General features: G+C 38.3%; 2 protein-coding genes across 4 annotated transcripts in view; both read right to left on the bottom strand.

The window, feature by feature from the left end:
- Positions 1 to 102: 102 nt before the first annotated feature.
- Positions 103 to 3544, bottom strand: LOC112045152 (uncharacterized). The gene is made up of 3 exons (XM_052887946.1): positions 3221 to 3544; positions 1739 to 1885; positions 103 to 123 (listed from the first exon to the last, which is right to left on the bottom strand). Exons 1-3 carry the CDS (start codon positions 3431 to 3433, stop codon positions 103 to 105), a joined length of 381 nt encoding a protein of 126 aa, XP_052743906.1. The 5' UTR covers positions 3434 to 3544.
- Positions 3545 to 4481: 937 nt separating this feature from the next.
- Positions 4482 to 21996, bottom strand: part of LOC112045145 (thrombospondin type-1 domain-containing protein 4) — a 202843-nt gene continuing 185328 nt past the window's right edge. For 2 of the 3 annotated variants that reach the window (XM_052887915.1, XM_024081228.2), the window contains exons 8-17: positions 17846 to 18029; positions 14245 to 14405; positions 12891 to 13424; positions 12226 to 12492; positions 11741 to 11882; positions 10293 to 10468; positions 9138 to 9333; positions 8450 to 8521; positions 7929 to 8046; positions 4482 to 6976 (exon numbers count right to left, since the gene is read on the bottom strand). In XM_052887915.1, the coding sequence (XP_052743875.1) occupies positions 7940 to 8046; positions 8450 to 8521; positions 9138 to 9333; positions 10293 to 10468; positions 11741 to 11882; positions 12226 to 12492; positions 12891 to 13424; positions 14245 to 14405; positions 17846 to 18029 (1839 nt within the window). In that variant the 3' untranslated portion in view covers positions 4482 to 6976; positions 7929 to 7939. The remainder of the gene's footprint in view (positions 6977 to 7928; positions 8047 to 8449; positions 8522 to 9137; positions 9334 to 10292; positions 10469 to 11740; positions 11883 to 12225; positions 12493 to 12890; positions 13425 to 14244; positions 14406 to 17845; positions 18030 to 21996) is intronic. The other variant, XM_024081229.2, reaches the window with a different exon arrangement.

Raw genomic sequence — 21996 nt, 5'->3', positions numbered from 1 at the left:
TAAAGCAGCCCAGTGTTGCGTGGGCTACTGTAATAAAGTTTTTTTTCAAGTTAATTTTTGATGAACACAAGTTAACAACTCCACCAATCAGACTCAGCATTGTTAGAGCCATCGCAACGAGACCTGAAAATAAAAAAAAAATCATTACCATTTCTTAAAGTGAAATTGTGCTGTAAGAAGTTCACTGAAGATAGATGAGCCGTGATAGCCCAGTGGATACGACCTTTGCCTCCGATTCCGGAGGGTGTGAGTTCGAATCTGGTCCGTGGCATGCACCTCCAACTTTTCAGTTGTGTGCATTTTAAGAAATTAAATATCATGTGTCTCGATCGGTGAAGGAAAACATCGTGAGGAAACCTGCATATCAGAGAATTATCTTAATTCTCTGCGTGTGTGAAGTCTGCCAGTACGCATTGGGCCAGCGTGGTGGACTATTGGCCTAACCCCTCTCATTGAGAGGAGACTCGAGCTCAGCAGTGAGCCGAATATGGGTTGATGACGACGAGATGATCTTATGAAAAGTTCAGGTCTTCTCAGCGGGTGATGCAGAGAGCTATGCTCAGAGTAAGTATGTTTTGTAGATAAGTAAGACATTGATGGACCATGAAGACAACAAGCCCTTAAACAAAAATTACCTGTGAAATGAACCAACGTGAATAACGCTTAAAAGGCTGTTACTATATCAGAAAATAACTCTGAATACTATGCCGTCATTTCTGAGCGGTACAGCGGTGAGTACGCGAGTGAATGGAATTTCTCAGGTGCAAATGATGAATTACGACTAATTATAATCGTACGGCTTTGTTATAGTGTTAAAGATGATTAAAAATAAATGTCGAAAATCCTAGTGCCGTACTAAAATGGTGGTGCCGGAAGTCAGAACAAACTTCTAATTGTCTACAATTGCAGAAGCAAAATAGGTTATTTATTACTGTGCGGCATTTGTGCAATTTGTTTTGTACACATATACAGATACTTTGCCCGTAAACGCCGTACATTTTTCCAGCGCAGGAGTCGAAAGATAAGAGTCGCAAGCCCTACTCTTCATTTGCGTACTCAACTGTACCGCTCAGTAATGACGGCATAGTGCTCAGAGTTATTTTCTGTAACAGCCTTCTAAGCGTTATTCATGTCGGTTCATTTCATTTTTTTTCAATTTCAATTTTTGTTCAAGGGCTTGTAGTCATATGTCCATCTTCTAAAACAGTCGATGGACGTTCTCTGCTAGACATAGTCCTTTTGCATGGACTTCCATACAGCTCGGTCTCGAGCCACCAGCAATTGGCGGCTTCCTGCAACCCATTTGATTTCCTTGGTCCACATAACGAGGAGCCGACCAACATCTGCTCTTCGAACGCCCTGCCTTTTGCCACTTCAGCTTCGCGACTCGCTGAACTATGTCAGTGTCTGGTTTTTCTGTGTCCAAGCATAGTTAGCACCATTAACCGCTGAGTGAATTTGAGCCTTCTTATGAAGCTCGTAGAAGTAAGTCTCGGATCCGTAGGTAATAACTGGCAACACGCACCACCATGTTGTTTAGTAATCATTCACAATATTGGCCTCCTGATAAACCAAGACTTGGTCTATCTACCAAATTTAATTTTAATCTCTATACATTTCCTCTGATATTTTTTTTTAGTTAGGTATGGAACTCTTGCAAGGTATAGGCGAAAGTATACATATGTATATGCTTACCAAAAATGCCATGTAAGGTACCGCCACGTCGTCGTGTTAGCACCATTCTAAGGCATCCCGCGATGCCTAAGATGGAACCGATAACTTGAAGAGCATAATGCACTGTTCTCTTGTTATTGCAACTGAAGGCTCTCGCCCAGCCTGTGTTGATATTCATACTGTGTATCCCTTGCACCATTAGTATGATGTACTGAATAATTAAAAAATATAATGTAAAGTTACCACTGATTTTGATAATCGCATTAGGACGAATTTGGTATTGCTTTGTTTTATGAAGTAAATGGCCGACGCCCCGCGGTTTTACTCGTGTAGTCCTCGTTCTCGTGAGAATACGGAGATAAAATATAGCCCATTACACTCACAAATAACGTGGCTTTCTAGTGTCAAAAGGGTTTTCAAAATCCGTTCAGTAGATCCAGAGATTACCTACAAAACCACAACGTTTAGCTCTTCCGACTTCCAAAAAGGAGGAGGTACTATGTTCGGCTGCATGTATGTTTTTTTTTTTAAATATTAGTATAGATTAACCGCCTTGTTGGTATACCACTTAGCCCTTGTGGCTTCGGATCACAAGGTCCTTGGTCGAACTATGAGATAAGTACTGGCTTTTATTTCATCTCATCAGTTAAATTTTTTAACTCTTAGTTAGGAAGTTGGAGAGCACATGTATCAAGCCGTCAGTCGCGGTCATTATCATTATCATAGTCATATCATTATCAACCCATATCCGGCTCACTGCTGAGCTCGAGTCTTTTCTCAGAATGAGAGGGATTAGGCCAATAGTCCACCACGCTGGCCAAATGCGGATTGGCAGACTTCACACACAGAGGATAAAGAAAACTCTCAGGTATGCAGGTTTCCTCACGATGTTTTTCCTTCACCGTTTGAGAGTTTTCTTAAAATGCAGAGAACTGAAAAGTTGGAGGTGCATGCGCCGGACCGGATTCGAACCCACACCCTCTGGAATCGGAGGCAGAGGTCATATCCACTGGGCTATCACGGCTCTATCATCGTATAGTGGTTGTTAAAGAATTAAACATAATCACAAGTCCGCCAACATGTACTTGAGGGTCTATACTTCATATCCTCTCTCATAAAAGGATCCCAGGCCTAACCCTGGAGTGTACCGTTAAAAATCCAGGTGAAGTATACAATTGCCTAGACTGGTGTCAGAAGGGTTCATGGCTGTAAAACTTCCTCAGACGAACTCTTACACAAATTCGATCACTTCAATTCGAAAATCGACCAACACCTTAAGAAGCTTTCGCTCAACTGTTGGATCAAGAGTCGGATACAAAAGGCAGTGATTCTTGAGACGGCGTGTATTGTAAGGAGGTTCCTCACTCTGGAGTCCTGACTACCTTGGTTGCTTGGGCACTCAAATGTCCCGCAGCGGGAGGGTTGATTTTTTTTTTGTTATAAATTTTTAATAGTGTTTTGTATTTTATATTTATATTGACATTGTTAAAGATTAAAAAAAAAGAACTAATAAATAAATGAGAGATAAAAATTGTAGGTAACTCACCCCAAAAACACACAAATAGATATGTTGGGAAACAACAAAACTTTTTGGTGAAGACATCAATAAGTTAGCGTAAATAAAGGCCATGATAGCCACAGCACCAAGTAACAAATTAGTTATCGTATTTGTCAAGTTAAGAACCGTGAACGCGAATGGAGATTCATTTTGCATTTGCACATTGTAACTCCTAATAGTTCCTGGAGGTACGGACGCCATTATTTTTATTTACAAAATGGCGTTTGTTTCAGAGGAATTCTATTCGAATGAATAAAATTGCGATGATAACACTTTAGAGCTAATGATACGCTATCAATGTATTATGATCTGAATTTATCTGTATAACTGTTAGGTAACGAATATTATCAGTATTTGTCATAATGACAGGGGTCCTTGGCTTATCGTGATCTCCGAGGCATGTCTGTCGCACTAGCTAGAATTATTGTTTTTACCACAGAACAAAGATGATCCAGAATGAGTCTTTACAAGCAGCGCAGTGAGGCCGGTGAAACCCATAAAAAACAAACATCACGCGTCCCCTTGACATCCGCATATACAAACTTTTTTCATTATTTGTATTTCAAAATTTAATACTATCAACAATTACGTAAATTAATATATAAATCAATAATTACCAATAAAAAAGTACTCTACCTTATACTCAAGCTAATTTACAGTTGTCTAGTAGTAATAGTCTCTGCGCTAAACCGCGGCAGACGGAGGGACGAACGGACAGACGGACGTTTCGTTTAAATACGACGAAATATTAAGGATTCCTTGTGGACTACGGAACCCTATAACCGAACAAGTGCGATTCGGATTTGCCACTCAATTATTAAGTACGTATTACTTTGTAGGTAATTACGTAGGCACTTTTAAAAAAACTTTTTTTTTATGATTTAATGACACATGCATAGTTTCAGATTTTTTCTTAGAATTGTAGTGATGGTATGACTTGCCAAATTTCATAGTTCTAGGTCAACGGACAATATCCTGGGATTCCTAGGAGAATTCGTTTTTTTTGAGGCTGTATCTTTTTTACGTTAACTTGGAGGTTTGATTTTTCATATCTTCAAGGAACTGTAGACCTAGGCATAATGTTTTTAATTTTAATTCGATATCCGAGTTAAAAGGACAGACTTGACAGGCTAACGGACAGCAAAGTGATCCTAGAAGGGTTCCGTTTTTACCTTTTGACGGAACCCTAAAAGACGTGGCTTTTAGGTTTCAAGAAACTGTAAGGTACAAAATGAAATAAAACAACATCTTTGGTGTTTAAAGCTTATTATTTTTGTACGTTGTTACACGCTTTATTAGTACAGACAGTATTTTGCTGTTACATTAGTAGAAACCAATTTTTAACATAATAATTGTGATGGTACGGTTTAAATTATTTTATTGTACTTGTTACCTAATACATAAATACTTACAGCCGGTAAATAAATGCGCTATACATATTAAAATAAAATATTTACACGAAAATTGTCTCTTAAAGCAGTGTCACAATTAAAATCACAATTAAAGTCACACTTAATTGTCACAATTAAAGTCACACTTAATTGTCACAATTAAAGTCACACTTAATTGTCACAATTAAAGTCACACTTAATTGTCAAAATTAAAGTCACACTTAATTGTCACAATTAAAGTCACACTTAATTGTCACAATTAAAGTTACACTTAATTTATAAATAGTTATGCAAGCGATAATACTTGAAAATGGAAACAGAAATATTTATTTTTGTAAAAAGAAGCCTTATTTATCCACATTTCTCCCTCTGGGGGTTGGATACCTATTTAGGGCCCACCAGAGAGTTAAGAAATGTCTTAAATACGTGGGTTCTTTACTAGGCAACAAATGTTTTTCCAAGTAAGGCTAAATTCATAAACTAATTACATAGTAGGTATTGTTAATCAAAACATTTAGGTTAGGTAAATTTAATATTGTATGTCAGTAATCTGAAGGTATCACTTTTGACGAAGGTATTATTAAACTGAGAATAAGCCACCCAAATTTTAACTCAACCTCATTTATGATATTGAGTTGGATGTGGGTTAGACCTGAGTTTAGATTTTCTCAACCTAGTTTTTGGAAAATATCTTCGCATTTTAACCTGACTGAACTGATTGTTATATTTATTAAAAATCATTATTCTGCTAAAACATTTTACTGCAAGTAATAAATTAATACAAAAAATTAAATTTTAAAACAAGAATTTATAAAAATGTTCTGAATGCTAAGCTTCATACCCGTATTAAAAATTGCGGAGACGGCGTCATTTTGTAGGAAATCCTCATGGAATAGCTGCTATTTTAAGTTATTTTTATGTTTCACCAGAATTTAACCAGCATACAAAATTTCAAATTTAAGTTAGTTAAGGGAGAATGTTTCAAATTTAACTTTCAAGATTTATCAGGAAAAATAAAAAGCAGCTAGTAAAAAGAAGACACGTATATACCTTCGAGTACCTACTAACAATAAATCAAAAATCAAAATTCGAATCACAATTAAATTAACGAATAGGCACACTCCGTGATCGAAATGCTACGCATTCGTGATTTAATTAACGATTCAATGTCACTCCTTGATTTATCATCTCGTAATGTGGCACTGCCTTTAAGGACAAATTCTTTGTTTACACAAACTGAATCAATAAATAATGAACACAGTGTCATTGTATCTAAAAGCTACAAATAGAAACATATTGTTCTTTGTTACTATCATATTATCAAGGAATACTATAAAACCATAATCTAAAAACATAGCCTACATTTAATGACTAAAACTATAGAACATTTTCAATGGTTAACTAACTTATAATACAATTTTTCGTAGAATCTCTAAAGTTAATATTTATTTCAAATTCAGTGATTCAACAGAGAAGCTATTGTGCAGGAAATATATAATTATGTGCGTCGATAATATTAAAAATTTTGCATCATTCACTATAGATATTTCATGGAAAATTCTTATTTAAATTTTGCCTTTCGTGGTGCTTCGGTTTTCTTCTAAATTGTGTTATCCAAATGTGTCTTATTTAAATCCGTATCTAATATTTTGCCTTTCGTGGTGCTTCGGTTTTCTTCTAAATTGTGTTGTCCAAATGTATATTACGAAAGGCAAACGAATCACATTACTTCAGAAACTCTATAAACTGGAGATCACAAAACTATTCCTAACTTAAAAGATACAAATGAACAACATTATTCGACAAACTATCTTGTTGAGATGAGACACAAAAACAAAAATGCACACAATAATAAATATTTACTAATATAATAAATCGAATTAAGCCGAAACTTTCGCCTAACTGTTGGGTTAAAGTTCGCATACAGAAAGCAGTAACCCTTGAGACGGCATGTATTGTGAAGAGGTTCCTCATTCTGGAGCCCTAACCACTGGTTGCTTGAGCATTCAAAAGCCCTGCAAGCGAAGGAGCAGATATTTTTTACAAAATTTTCAGTGTTTTTATATGTATATCAACATTGCATGTAAAATATTAATGTATTGAAGTCAATTTATTTTTTACAGTAGTAGTTAGAAATATTAATCAGAGAAGTTTTTTTTTAATTTGCCCATAATTATTACAAAGTGCATGTAAGATTTCAGTTTATACTTTATAACAAAAATATTCGTCGACTCGTGTTGTTTAGTATTCATTAATAAGTTGTGTATTAGCATGTATGTAGGTAATAAATGTGTGTCCATCTGTATCAAAATACTATGAGTCAACTTCTTCCGAATCCCTCAACGGTATGTACCTGCAAATAAATAATCCTGTTAAGTAACTACATTTTAATATTAATTAAAATAAAGCTCCAAGCAAAATATTTGGGACTGATCTTTAAAAATATAGTAAAAATATTTTCAAAATGTATGGGTTTTTTTTTTTCCAATACATATTTAATTTTCGAAGCGTTTGTAAATAGAGAACCAAATAGAGAACCAACCTCTGGTCTAGTCTATAAATAAATTAAACGTATTCAAAGGGTTTACACATCAACATAATGTGCGAGTAGGTACCATACTTTTCTCTAACAATAGGCTTCGTGACAGAATATTTGATTCAATTACTAAAATATGCACAGCGAATGGATTTTACCTGTCACTGGTAACCCTGACAAAGCTTTAAATAAATAGACACACTTATCTGTAGGTAAATATAATTTGAAAAAATGTGTTTGACATCCAATGCGTTTCCACCGCATGCATCTTAATTCATCGAATTCATCGGACGTGATTGCAAGTTTACTAGTACCTATATAAAAATCAATGTTATGATATTTTTTATAAGGAATAAGCTAGCGCTTGACCACGATCTCACCTGGTGGTAAGTGAAGACGTGGTCTAGATGTGGCCTGTGGTGGTGGTGTAACGCGCTTGCCTAGAAGATGCCTATACACTCTCATCTTAAATTTGCCCAGATTGTAAGAATTAGGAAAAACTGACTTCGGGAGAGAGTTCCATACCCTAGCCAAGCGTATAAGAAACTAAAAAGCAAATCGCTTCGTACGAGTTCTAGAGATGTCAATGACATATGATTGGAAACCTTATGGATGTCTTGCAGTGCGATGGTAAAAAGGAGACGGTGGTACAAGCTCAAATATCTCCTGTGCATACTCTCCGGAATATATTTTGTAAAGAAACCGAGAGACTAGCAACCTTTCTATGAAGACCAAGGGTTTGAAGTTTTTATTATATGGCGTATGGTACCTGTATGGCGTCTACCGTCCATGGCAAGAGTGGCAGCAGTTGTCGCCGTAGTAGTGGTAGTGGCACAGCCGCGCTTGCACTGCTAGCGCGCAGTTGCTTAGCTTGTCCACGCAAGCACCTACAAACATCAAAATTCTTTACTTATCGGTTATGGTGTTCCAAAAAGTTGGAGCGAATCTATGAAAGCCAGACCTTTGCGGTTTAATAAAAACTAATAGGTATATAGGTATCAGTGTCAGTATGAAGTTTAAATGGGTCATGGTGTCTTTGAAATATTAAGCAGAACCAAGTTTGAAGTGCTATTTTTATCAGACTATGGCAAAGCCAAAGGGTTATGATTTTGGCAGTCGCGCCTACTCTATGTTTTTTGTGATATTGCTAGAAACAATAAACCTACTATGGCAACCAACCCTACGAATTAACTCTACAAAGAAAAGAACAACCATTACTGTTAAAGATGCTTTTTGCTAAAAATATGAAATCTTGTTTTTTTAGTAAAATATAGTAGACAGGATAGTTACCGTTAGTACTAAACGAACGCTGCTTGACGTTTTGTGTTTGGCTTTGGTGTCTCGTTACTCGCTGTTGGGGATCTGTAATTATAATAAGAATTTAAAAAAAAAGTGGCTATAAAGGAATTTAAATTTTCTTAGAATAATGTGACACAAAAATGTACTGACAACACTACCTAAATAGATTTGGTATTAGCCGTTTTGACTGTAGAACAGCGTGCGCCTTGCACGAGCGTCTCAAGAGCGGGTGAACTACGCGTTCGGGCCGCCCATAAAACGCCTCAGATCGCACGAACCACTCCGTGCGCGTTTGTATGTATAACTGCTTTGTTACAAGATTTTTGTTGTTTACCTAACGGCACAGTGGTGACAATAGCAGGTTTCTTTCACATTATATTGGCGAGCGCTTGGTTGCAAACATTGCTTGACAATACGTGATGATGCAGCCTATGGTAGAACGCGCTTGCCTAGAGGCCTTGATTCACTTTTGACTTGAATATACCCATGTTGTAGGTGGTAGGGAAAACGGAAGCTGGAAGGGCATTCCATAACTTCGCAGTGCGGATCAGGAACAAAGAACCGAAACGCTTAAGAGCGTCCAGAGAAGGTCAACTACATACGGATGCAGATCTCTACAATACTCTACACCGTACGCGTTTTTAGAGCTGCTTTGTTATTAAGATTTCTTTTATCTTACCTGACGGCACAGCGGTGATGATGGCCGGTTTGACCGCGGGGCGCGTGGAGCAGCGAGCGGGCACGCACGAGCGGCGGGCGGGCGGGCGCACCCCGGCGCACTCCGCGTCCCGCGCCGCCCCGCTGGCGCCCTCTGCGCCGCCGCGCGCGCACCACACCGTGCGCGTCTGTATAGCCGCCTCGCACGGACCGGTGCACTGCATCAAATATTATATATTTATGATATACTAGCCGGCGCCCGCGACTTCGTCCGCGTGAAACTCGATGTAAACTTTCAACTACCCCTATCCTACCCCTACCCTACCCCTACCTACCCCTACCCTACTTTTCTGGTTGATTTTTTACACCTTGTGTCCGAAAAACTCAAATATCTTACGGAACTACTACTACTTGTAATAAATAAATAAAAATATTTTTTTAGGAAATCCTCCTTTGATGTACCAGATTTGCAGATTCTCGCAAAATCACATAAGAAACATAAAAGGTTGTGGAGTTATAGTTTAAATAAATCAAGCATCATAAAAAATAAATATCTGGATAACACCGTTGTTCGATATTTATTTTACCTAATTTTACTGATGATTATTTTATAGAAAGAGACATATTTTGCGGGGTACAATGATAATTTCCGTAGAAGGTTGTGTCACCATATGATTGAAATTGGTTAAGTGGTATGTCACCTCATAGATCATATCACATTCATAGATCATAGAACATCTACGAATTTGAGGTGCGTACCGACTGGTACCTATCTAGAAATCAGTTGAACTGTATTTTTTAACCGACTTTCAAAAAGGAGGAGGTTCTACGTTCGGCTGTATGTATGTTTTTTTGTTTTCGTCGTTATCAACCTATATACGGCTCACTGCTGAGCTCGAGTCTCTCTCAGAATGAGAGGGGTTAGGCCAACAGTCCACCACGCTGGGCCAACGCGGATTGGCAGAATTCACACAGAGAATTAAGAAATTCTCTGATATGCAGGTTTCCTCACGATGTTTTCCTTCACCATTTGAGACACCTGATATTTAATTTCTTAATATGCACCCAACTGAAAAGTTGGAGGTGCATGCTACAGACCGGATTCGAACCCCCACACCCTCCGGAATCGTAGGCAGAGGTCATATCCACTGGGCTATCACATAAATAGTTCACATACCTCTCCCCAGTCACTGAGGTACCAAGACGTAGCGCAGGCACCACCACACGATCTCTCAGTCTCAGGTTTAGACGCTCTGCAGGAGGCATCTCTCAACCTCCTTCCATTGCTTCCGATGCAGATGACTCCGCGGATCTGACGCCCGCCACATGTACTAGTACATGGAGACCAATCACCTGTACACAAACGTTAAAATAAATCATCATCATCAACCTATACTTTCAACCTACTTATATTTCACTTGCTGAAGTGGCAATGGGCGGGGCACATAGTTCGAAGAACCGATGGACGTTGGGGTTCCAAAGTGCTGGAAAGGCGACCCCGCACTAGTAAGCGCAGTGTTGGTCAACCGCCCACCAGGTGGACTGACAACATCAAGCGAGTCGTAGGGATTCGCTGGATGCAGGTGGCTCAGTATCGTGATGTTTGGAAGTCTCTACAAAAGGCCTATGTCCTGGACGTCCATCGGCTGATATGATGATGATGATGATGATGATGATGATGATGATGATGATGATGATAATGATGATAATCAACCTATATTAATAAGGTCACTTCAGGACAAAGGTCATCTCTCTCTTATATAGCAGAAAGGGATTTGGTGCATGGATCTCCCAACCTGCTTCAATGGTTAGATGACGGCATCAACTCTAACTAGCACTTACGTGATTTCAGATACGTGCAGATAGCAGATACGTGCTTTCCATCTTATAAGGGTTGCTGGATGGTGGACTGACGATATATTGTCGTGCACAACACAGTGCACCATCCAGGAGGAGATAGTAAACCATGATTGAGCTTTTCTGTGTAAGGTCACTATTTAAACAACTTGGGAAAGCCAACAGTTCTTTAAACTATGTGCCCGGGAATTTCTTTTTCCTTTTACGAAACTCTTTATTTCATCATCAATACAGAAATACACTACACGTGTAGCTGTCTCATTGTAAATAAATTAATACTGCGTCCTCGCAGAATTTGGATGACAAAAAAAGCTCTGTCAGAATAGAATCCCAGGGCAAAATAATCTAGAGGGAATGATTCTTTTGGGGCAACTCCTATAAGACTCATATTCTGATCTAAGAGTGACCAGACGCTCACTCGCGCTCAGACGCTCTAACGCTCCGAAAGAGAGCGATATTTTCTACTACACTGCTATTGGGCAATATTTTGTCTTTCCCCCGTCTCTCGATATGTCGCAGTACGCAGCTTAGGTCAGCGCCCACTGGCGCTAACACGCGACTAGCTAGATAATATGCAGAGAAATAAAGAAAATTCACCAATGGTGGTGCAACCGCAAATAACGCTTCACTTTTATTGCGTTGCTACGAAAGAGGTGGTCAAGTGATTGTACAGCTTCACCGCCATTGGGCGAAATTTTGTATGTTTTTCCTTCACTTGATCGTATGTTAGCGTCACAGGCGACGAAAGATAACGCAGATATAACGTACCGGTAAACCACTGTGCATCACACTGCTTCCTCGGCGAACAAGTCTGCGAAGAGTGAGGAGCTCGACTCGCTCCACATCCATTGGGGTCGGCGCAGCGCACGCCGCGAGATTGCACTCCTCCGCCTACACACCAGCCTACACACTGCCAAACACAGAAGCATATAGGCAAACTGGATAATTGGATCCTCGCCTGCACGGGTAATGGTGTGGATTTTGAGAGAAACAACAGATGGGAGTTAGAGAGTGGTAGGTGGAAACACGAGCATATGAATGATTGTCGATCAACCCCGTAGCCATGGACTGCGAAGGTGACGACTGAGTTATGTTTAGTTTAACTATAATAATGAATTGTTAAAAAGCTTAGCTTAATCTACATTTGTGAAGTCTTAAGTTTCATGTAAACATGCATCAAAATCCATTCAAGGTATAGTCCCAAAATTTGCGAAATTACCAGACAGCAAATTATATTTTTCAAAAGTGTTTACCTCTGACCACTCAGTGTATAGCCATCCTCCAACAGCGCTGAAGCTAAATTTGGTATCTTGCATAGAGCTAATTTCGTTATCCGTTACGTTAGAAACTAGCGATACAACTGGTCCATCACGGAACGTATCGACGTGGTCGTTCGGTCGCACTTGACGTCTGGCGTCGACTCGTGGCGCATTCCCTGTGTTGGGTGTACCGTCGCAGTTAGGGACATTGCATACTTCTTTACTTATCGGCATTGGTAAAGGACATTTTTGATCGCTTATCTGCAACAAAGGAACATATTTAGGACATCTGTTTCATTAAGTAAACAATCATATTCGTATTTGGCTGGATAATTTTTATAATTGTGTATTTGCTGTAGACTCCATAAAGCCACAGCAGCAGCGTCATTGTAGATGTCCGTTTAGCGTAAAAGTAGACGCTCTGCCAGAGTTAAGTTCGAGAGTTAGATAAAATATCAGAATAGCAATTTATCAATCTAAGGGCGAATCCTGTAAGACTTCAAATCAAAGCCTGTGTTAGGACTGATAGGGCTTGTTGGCTAAGTGATATCCTGAAGTATACACTCCTCAACGGCAAAATCGGGAATCGCAGAAGTTTAGAGTAAAAGTAAAATAGGAAAATCCACAACATACAATATTATACAAGAGTAGATATTTACCTTCGTAATTCCTCGAGCATGATCCTGCACACATCCAACGATTCTAGTCCGATGTGCAGGTCCACAGACAGGACAGGGTCCCCAAGCAGCTGCCCTCCATCGCGGAGGACAGGGAGTTACACCACATCTTCGGCGGCGTGAAGGCGGTGGAGAACCCGTGCAATGGGCTGGAGAAATCTCCCGGTCATCCTTCTCACCAATTTCAACACATTTGAACTTCCCGATTTGAAGTCCACCTCCACATGTCCTTGTACATTGTGTGTAAGATAAAATTTTCCACATGAACTTTCGATCACCGATCACGTTGCTTTGATACTGATTTTCAACTGAATTAGATTCCACTGTATTTGACAACGATGGTCCGGATTTATCTAAAGCTCTTGTATGAGATTCGGCGTTGTGATGACGATGATGTCTTTGTAGTTGGTGATGTGGTAAGCTGCTTGCGGTAGGAATGTCGTTGCTGGTTTCATCTGGCAATGTGTCAGTGAGGTATTCGTATTTTATGTTCGGACTCGGTTGCGTATAGAGGACCTGGAATAAAGCATAGTCATGTAGTTCAAATAGAAAATACCTACTCCTTCCATAGAAGCTCTTTGTTCGTATGTCATCATTATCATCATCATGTCAGCCGATGGACGTCCAATGCAGGACATCCGTCTTCTTTTGTAGGGACTTCCAAACATCATAATACTGAGCCGCCTGCATCCAACGAATACCTGCAACTTGCTTGATGTCGTCAGTCTACCTGGTGGGGGAGGGGGGGGTGTTGACCAACTCTGCGATTTTTGGTGCGGGGCCGCCATTCCAACAACTTGGGACCACAACGGCCATCGGCTGTTCGAACTATATTACGAACGTATTTTATGAACATTCATAGTCACACTATTTCTGCTGGCGTGCATAATGAGGCAGTTTTAACAAAGGGAGCAACTGAATGAACTGTATCATGACCACTATGCCGCAAGTGACAGCATATTATTATCAGTGAAGTCATACTTTACGTTGTAAATGCTGTGGCAACAATATTATACCTTTTAGTTTGACTAGTGATCGAATTCTCAACAATTAGTAGGTACTGCTCAATTTCACCACTTTCCTAGAAGTGTTTGATAGCTCATTCATAAGTTTTGTCTTTGTCATAAACTGACAAAGCTTACAGTTAAACTTTCTGACACTTATCAGAAGTTGCTGACACCCTAGTGTTTTTAAATTATATTATAAGCCCTACGACGAACTTATTCAATTCATATTACCTACTCATTTTCGCGATTTCTGTATTTTTAGCCTATGGAATGTAACCCGAGCTTTTGCTATGTTTGAAATATTCTCACAATTGCAAATGAATAATTACCATGATATCGATAGGATGGTGTATGGGTCCCATCGCAAATATATTGTCGAGGCTGGCAGATCGGGAGTATATAAATCGTGCGCCAGCTGCCTCGTAAGTGCCGGGGGCGCTCACTGCGAACTCGCCGTTCACAATGTATGATCCATTGGAGACTCGCAGTGCTGGAACAATTTCAAAGTATTGTGAGAACTGGAACGTATAGGATAATAAAGTGTAGCTGTCGGAATAGGAAACGTGTGGGATCTTGAGATTGTTTTTGTTACTGTCCACAGTTTTGTAGGAGCTTTACCGATATAAACTGTATCATATGAATATATTTACTTCATAAAATTTTTATCAAGGCCTTACTTTACACACAGACAAAATGTAGAGTTCGCATCATCCAGCCGTTTATTTTTTTTTTTCACAAAAATAGTCAAAACAATTGTCAGAAATGTTTAGATCCTAAAGTTTGGCTAATGAAAGTGGAGACTGTAATTGCCCGCCAATTAAAAAAGTATCGGATTAGATTCTAAAAAATATAGAGCAAATATTGGAATAATTGAGTTTAATACTTACATTATAGTTTATTATACTTAGTTATGGTATTTTAGATACTAGGTGATAATAAATATTAACAAACAAAAATAATTTAAAAGAATTTTGAAACGCATGTATTTTAAATTTGTTTCAATGACTTTTTAAATTTGGTGGGTGATTTCAGTTTCTACTTTCATTAGCCAAACTCTACACATTCAAATATATGTGATATGTATAAGTAGTAACAAGAATATCTTAATAGATTTTAATAAAGGAGTCCTCCACGTCCGGACTTTCTAAATAGAATCAAAACGTAAAAAGTACTGCTAAGCACTGCTATGATAATAATAGATGTAGATTCATTAAAAATAAAAGTATGGTCTTAAACTACGACATTCATTTTAGTTCACACACGCGAGCTACTATCCTATCACTCATAAGGTTAGATATTAAAAAGCTGTAGTCCATTGAACCAACAACTAATAATAACAATGTTGCAATGACCCAAAATATACAAACAAGTAATCTGCATTGATCTTAATGTTTACGGAACAATCAAATTGGTATTCCGAAGCGTTGCATGCGTCATGCAAATAATTAACCGTCAATTGTAACGGCGGCTATCTCCATTTATCTCACAATTTGCGGCGTAGGCGCCTCTATTGAAGAGCTGCGCCGTAAATGTGCGCCTGCAATTCCTATTAATCGATTCGACATCGATCTTTGCTCTACATGCTCTTCATCTCTCTATTAAACCACCAGTGCCCTACTAATTAGAATTTCAATGAAGATTTGTTTCTGTTTACTGGATCTATTGCTATTTCTATTTCCTATTCTCTCTCCGCGTTGTGTTCCTCATTACTGAGGGTCACACATTCATGACTTTTTCCCGCACGATGTCACGCCATGCGTCTCGGCTTTTCGCGACTTGTAAGCTTGGTGTACTAGTATCGAGAGTGGCGCGGATTCGATCTGACCAACGCATTAGGATACGTCCTCGAGGTCTCTTCCCTTCCACTTTGCCAGTGATAACAAGTTTTTCTAAGTCATCTCCGTCTCTCCTGGCAATGTGGTGGAAAGTCTTTTCGAGATGTTGAGTTGTTTAAACACCGATGCTATCCTTTGTGCTGTCCACTTAAGACGGAGCGTTCTTCGCCAGCACCACATCTTCAAGGCGTCTATGCAATGCCGATCAGCTGATTTGATATTTTCTATTACAAACTTCTTAATTAGAACACGAACTTCTACTTACTTTGACCAGCTTTTTAAAAGCCTCTTATTTATTAGACATAGATTTTTCATACTGACATTTTCTTAGTTATGTTTGATACCTTACATCAGCCCTTTAATTTCATCTTTCAGATTACTACCTTATGATGAATGTAGTAGTTTTCATTGATCACACAATAACAGTATATCATGAACTTTAAACATGTTGACCTTTATAGATTTAGTTCAAATTAATATACCTACTCAACTCATTTATTACAATTGCCTAAATACTTGTAAGTACATATCTAAACTGTACTCCTATTAATAAATCTTTGATCTCATGTGCCCTTTTCTTTGTTAGAGTTCCAATGACCCAATAACGGAGTAGAAAATCATACCAATAAAATATTAATATGTATTGAAATTGATACTATTGGTAGGCTGTGTAACCAAAAGCTTTATTAAACGGCCTTGGAGGCAACATCTGTTCATTGCTAATTTACTACTAAGTATATCTACAATTGAACTCGTATGGCCGAGACCAATCAAACCTTCCTCGACTGTATGAAATTATTTCTTTAATATTGACCTAATTTGTTACCATTTTCTTCGTTCGTCAATTTATCATGACCTACTTAATATATTTCAACGTGTATTATCTGAGCAAGCTATTTTAGTAACACTTGTTATTTTGTACACCTGGTTATAAGGACATTGTGATTTGCATCTAAATACATATTGGTAGATAAATATTGGCGATAATCGCTATTGAGAAACGACAATAACAAAGCTAAAGGTCTCTGTGTTTGTTAATGGCACGCAAGATAGGCATATAAAGCCCTTGATGATTGATAGGAACATTTAGATGGTTTCGTATGGCTCATTAGTAACTAGTAGTGAACATTACGAGGACTCATTTGTAGCTACTAATTTTTATATACCTTGCCAACCGAATTGAATGAAGTATGTAAACTATTGGATAGGATCAGGCGTTACTTTGCGGAAGTTCATCATGTTTATATAATGATTTATTTACTTTGCTATCATCCGCGAAAAGTCGACGAACCCATGCAACAACGTCACCCAGGTCCGACAAAATACTCTATACTCCTCAGGACATGTTGACTCTACACTTTGCAATTGCACGTTGTAGAGTCAACATCTCCTGAGGATGATCCGGTTTCAGACTGAAACGTACGTAGAGAGTATTTTGTCGGACCTGGGTGACGTTGTTGCATGGGTTCGTCGACTTTTCGCAGATGATAGCAAAATAAATAAATCATTATATAAGTATGTAAACTAATCAATTTGTTCAAAATCATCAAATCATCATTTTGTCCTATATCTTTTACATCTACTTACTGCAATGATTTGTTTTCATCTACGGATGACAATCTATCAACTAGAGTATCTATTGCTTCCTATAAAATATGTATTAAAAAATTTCAGAATTCAGATGGTAAGCCTTACTAAATCAGTACCTCCTTTTCATTATTTATTTAGTTTATAGTTAAGGGTCTGTTGTGATTTAGTCTCAGAAGGAAGTAAAAATTTTCTACAATAGAATGCAAATATTTTTATACAACATTAGACACCAGGCGCCGGCCGCAATGCACGTTGCGCGTCTCGATGCTACAACTAGTATGATGAGGGATACAAGGCTAGTTCAGTTACCGATGTAATTCTCGCTGGCGACAATTTCCGAGACGTTGAGTCTGCAGGCTCCGCGCGGCACGGTCGTCACGTACGAGTAGCCCAGCGGCAGGCGAGGCCGGGAGAACAGCCCAGACACCAGGCGCCGGCTCAATGTACGTTGCGCGTCTCGATGCTACAACTAGTATGATGAGGGATACAAGGCTAGTTCAGTTACCGATGTAATTCTCGCTGGCGACAATTTCCGAGACGTTGAGTCTGCAGGCTCCACGCGGCACGGTCGTCACGTACGAGTAGCCCAGCGGCAGGCGAGGCCGGGAGAACAGCCCAGACACCAGGCGCCGGCCGCAGTGAACGTCACGCGTCGCAGTCGATGCCAGGACATCTTCACGACCCACTACCTGCGGACAAAGATATTATGAAACTAACCATGTTTGTATTATTAGTAAGCCCTAAGCAGCTGCGGATAGTGTGGACTAAAAATAATTGTGGGCTTTCTTCTAAAAATGCATGAGCATGGTGAGGCATTTGTCTCGGGTATTTGCAACTGATAGTGATTTGCACAGAGTCAAACATTGTCAATCTATGCTTCCCAACCTGAACTAGAGCAGCATGATGGACTGCTTTCTCTGTTCTTAGTAAATTGCTCCTGCCAATTAAGGTCTTTGCATGTCGTGGTGGCTTTAGAAGCTAACTGGTCTCAAAGTACAATCCATTATTAAAGCGTGGTTTATTTATATTCTAAATTCTTCGCCAGTCATCACTGAATACTATACGCCTATAATATCGTATCGATTTAACGGTTTCACTTCCGATAGATTATAATATACCGAAAAATAACACGTTAAATTGTAATCAGTATTTTCAGTTCACAATATGACGGTAGCTTATAATATATATCACAACTGAGATTATGTACTAGCGTATTTTACAATCTAACGGTGACATCTACACCTTAACGGTCAAAAGACCCAATAATCCACACTCCATTTAATTAGATGGCACAGGACCTTTATAGGTCTAAGACTAAGTACAACTATAAAGTTGAGGTCCGGAAATAAAGTCTCACTGACATTAAAACGATTACTAACACCCCATTAAACTCGATTTGCCTAAGCTGGATGTTCAAAGGTAAATTCAAAACAAAATAGAACAAGATGAGAACAAGCTCTCATATTTTACGCAACATTAAATTAGCCACGGTCATACAAGTCGGATGATCCATGTCTATGCGGGCAGGGTAGGGATTAACACGTCAGCATATTACACACGTCGTGGTGGGCCCTGGGATACGTAATTGTAGGATTTAATACATGAATAACTGGCTGACTGTTGGTTATGTTGTTGGTTGGTTATATATATTGTTGGTTATGATGCGAAACTTGTTACATGTAGATGCTGTACAGGAATATTGGTTTAAGGATTAAGGGATCAAACTAGAGATATCATTGTAATTGACTTTAAACATCGTTACAAAATAAATATTTTTTTAATTTTTAATACTCATAATAAATATTTTTTTTAATTACAATTACAAAAATGTATAAGTATAATCACTATCCAAGTGCCAGGCTTCACTATAAAACAGCATTCAAATTTTTTTCATGTATATTTTGGTAAGTCCCCAAATATTCAAATTCAAATTACATTTATTTCAATAACAAGCATTTTTGAAACGTCAATTTACGTCATAATTTAATTTAATGGTGGTAATTATAGTTAAAATTAAAGTTACGAGGGCTCCAAACAAATGGTTTATGTATCTGAATGGACCCGATGGGTGGTGTTGCGTTTACTTTTCAAGATTTTTTATTTTATTTTTGACTTTACTTGTCAAAAATTAAAGAATAACACAGTTTCATAAAATCATTAAATTGTGACACATTACATTGTAACAGTTAATGATTAAAAGCATAACATATTTTTATCTTGAGAAGTTGAACATGTTATCTTTAGCAAATTATACCATCATCATTGCGTCGGCGTTGCAATGATTGAAACGTAATATTGACAGGCGTAGCGAAATGTCTACAATTTAAACCATACCTCAGGACTATTCCTAAGCCCTCTGTAATTTAGAATAATGATGCTTAGAACGTTAGATTCGCCAATCAATGCGCAAATTGTACAATGAAATTACAGAAACGTGAAACCTAAGACTTAGACGGACATAGAATCTTCATAATTACTTAATTTATGACTGACAATTATTGTAATCCATCATTATCAACCCATATACGGCTCACTGCTGAGCTTGAGTCTTCTCTCAGAATGAGAGGGATTAGGCCAATAGTCCACCACGCTGGTAAAATGCGGATTGGCAGACTTCACACACGTGATGTTTAATTTCTTAAAATGGGGGCAGAGGTCGTATCCACTGGGTTATCATGGTTCTCTATTCTCTACTTACTCGTAATTTTTATAAATTCGTAGAATTAGTCTGGGTGAAGTATACTTCAGGTCTAAGTGTTGAATAGTCTAAAACTAAGTATTGTCACTTTCTTCCTACTTAAGTATCTTCACTTATTTCAAATGAATAAGACAAAACTTTAATTAGCTTCTAGGATTCTTAGGATTCTCTAAACAATCTTTTATTTTAATGTGTCTGGTATCTCTGATTATTATTGATAAAAACTTGGAAGTCGAACTAAAACCGTTTCCTAATTTTTGTTTGTACTCTATTTTAGAATACCTGCGTATCTTCGGTGACTTGGTTTCATGGAGATGCTGCATCAATGGAGTTAAAACTTGAACGGCATAGGCTAAACCAGCCGAATTTCACCTCTGACAAGGAGATAAATTTAACATTGGAGCATAATACTTTTTATCCAGCAAACATGCAATATATTTTTTTTTTTTTTAAATAAATATACTTAAACAATACACATCACTATCTAGCCCCAAAGTAAGCATACAGAGTAGCTTGTGTTTTGAGTGCTAAGATAGTTGATATTATAATATTAATATACAATTATATACTACATATAAATGCTTATATAATGTATAAATACACACATACACTGGAAAACACCCATGCTCATCACACAAATATTTTCCAGTTGTGGGAATCGAACCCGCAGGATGTGTAGAAAACAGTCGCGAGCGTTCACTAATTAATTATAATTATGTCTTTAAGTTGGACACAACATGCATTTTTAAAGCGTGTGACAAAATTATTGTAAATGCAAGTCAATACCAAGATGCATATGGCGAGGGACGCTTACATCATTTCGTAACGTTCGATGTGACACTAATGCGTGTAGAACATTAGTTGATAATAATGTCAGTTTTATGAGCCTCTAATACAAGATAACGACTCTAAATTTCGTATTGACCGACACGACCGACACTGTCGAATTGTGTTATAAAGATTTACGCCCACTGCCTTGCGTTGATCGTATAAAAATTATGTTATGGGTACATATTAAATAGTCTAAATTTTCGATAAATAATAATGATTCAACAGCGATTCATATTATTTAGTGTCTAAAGAATAATTTGTTTAGATATTAATTCAATTTTATACTGAACGATGCAAACCGTCCATATACTTGTTAGACCTTTGTTACAATGATAAGAATTGCTAGATTATAAACTTATAAAGAGACGTGATATTCCGGAAGGCGTAGGTTCGAGTCCGGTCCGGGGCATGCACCTCCAATTTTTCAGTAATGTGCATTTTATGAAATTAAATATCACGTGTCCCAAACGGTGAAGGAAAACATCGTGAGTAAACCTGCACATCAGATAATTTTCTTAATTCTTTGCGTGTGTGAAGTCTGCCAATCCACATTGGGCCAGCATGGTGGACTATTGGCCTAACCCCTCTCATTCTGAGAGGAGACTCGAGCTCAGCAGTGAGGCGAATGTGGGTTGATGATGATGATGAAGCTTATAATAATTAATATCTGCTTAATTGGTCCAGTTGTTAGCCTTTGAGCCTATATGTTAGCCCTATCTTAAGGGTTCGAGTTCTGGGTTAGCTATACAATATTTTTTGATAGCCTCCGTGGTTCAGTGGTATGCGCGGTGGATTTACAAGAACAGGTCCGGGGTTCGATCCCCGGCTGGGCTACCTTAGGTTCTCAATTGGTCTATGTTTGGCTGGTGGGAGGCTTCGGCCGTGGCTAGTTACCACACCATTATCGGCAAAGACGTACCGCCATGCGATTAAGCCCGCTTCCATCTAAAACTGCATCATCACTTATCATCATTTAAGATTATAGCCAAAGTCTAACTTCCAGTTAAACACTGAATTTTCTTTCAAAAATTCTCAGCCTACAGTTAGTAAATGACCCGCCCCTCGAATAGCACATTAAGCCATCGGTCCTGTCCATAATAAGCATCTGATGATAGTCCTCGAAGAGT

This window comes from Bicyclus anynana, chromosome 20, assembly GCF_947172395.1.
Source record: "Bicyclus anynana chromosome 20, ilBicAnyn1.1, whole genome shotgun sequence".
In the NCBI taxonomy this organism is placed as follows: domain Eukaryota; kingdom Metazoa; phylum Arthropoda; class Insecta; order Lepidoptera; family Nymphalidae; genus Bicyclus; species Bicyclus anynana.
Note: the sequence above shows the minus strand (reverse complement) of the source record. Positions and strands in the feature narration are given on the sequence as shown.